Source organism: Charadrius vociferus, unplaced genomic scaffold (assembly GCF_000708025.1).
Source record: "Charadrius vociferus isolate BGI_N301 unplaced genomic scaffold, ASM70802v2 scaffold172, whole genome shotgun sequence".
In the NCBI taxonomy this organism is placed as follows: Eukaryota; Metazoa; Chordata; class Aves; order Charadriiformes; family Charadriidae; genus Charadrius; species Charadrius vociferus.
Genome location: NW_009647217.1, coordinates 877,262 through 878,026, shown reverse-complemented (window position 1 = coordinate 878,026; position 765 = coordinate 877,262). Strand labels below are relative to the sequence as shown.

General features: G+C 58.0%; 1 protein-coding gene across 1 annotated transcript in view; it reads right to left on the bottom strand.

Moving 5' to 3' along the window:
• Positions 1–765, bottom strand: part of UBE4A (ubiquitination factor E4A) — an 18,119-nt gene that overhangs the window by 825 nt on the left and 16,529 nt on the right. Inside the window, 3 exon segments of the mRNA XM_009895940.1 lie at positions 2–53; positions 330–510; positions 633–765. The exon segment at positions 633–765 is cut by the window's right edge and continues 39 nt beyond it. Coding sequence (XP_009894242.1) covers positions 2–53; positions 330–510; positions 633–765 — 366 coding nt within the window.

Genomic DNA, 765 nt, shown 5'->3' with positions numbered 1-765 from the left:
GTGAATAGGAGCGGCCGTCCTTGGGCACCGTGGCACAGAAGTTTTCTTCATCCCTGGACCACGGGTTAAAAGAGAGCAAAGGCTTAAGAACTCAGAGTTACTGGGCTGCGAAACGCAGTCCCCACAGCGGCCACGTTACCGCAGGGAAGAACTCCAAGCTAAAGAAAAGCTTGGCTGTAATTAAGCATTTCTCCGAGCGATTCTGTGAGCACTGTTCCCAGAGGGGAGGCTCCCGCCCCACAGGGCAGGGGGCTCTGGGGCACTGCCAGCCAGCCTGTCCCCGGGATGGCTCCTGCCATCCCACATGCCAGCCCTCCCTTGCTGCCTACCCCAGGTTTAGGTAGATGGTACAGATGTCAGACACGAGCTGCTGCGGCTTGAAGTCAAACTCGCTGAAATCCTTGACTTTCAGAGCTCCCATTTTGGGGCCAACCAGGTGTTGCAGGAAATAGTTGAGCATGGAGATGATGCGCTCAGCCAGGAAAGGATGCACGAACAGGGACTTAATTTCTGCAAGAGAAACCAGCAGTTCCCTGAGCTCCACGGCGATCCTGTCCTGCTCCGAGCACCCCGAAACAGGGCTCACACCCGCCCGCTCCCTGGCAGGCAGGAGGGACAGCTGCTCTCCCTACCAGAGGTGAGGAAGGCCAGAGTGCCAATGGTCTCGTTGGACATGATGTTGTGGAAGCGTGCCAGCTGACCAAACATCTGCAGGCTCGACTCCTTCTCGCGGCGAGCCTCTGGGGACAGGCTGTCCCACTCACC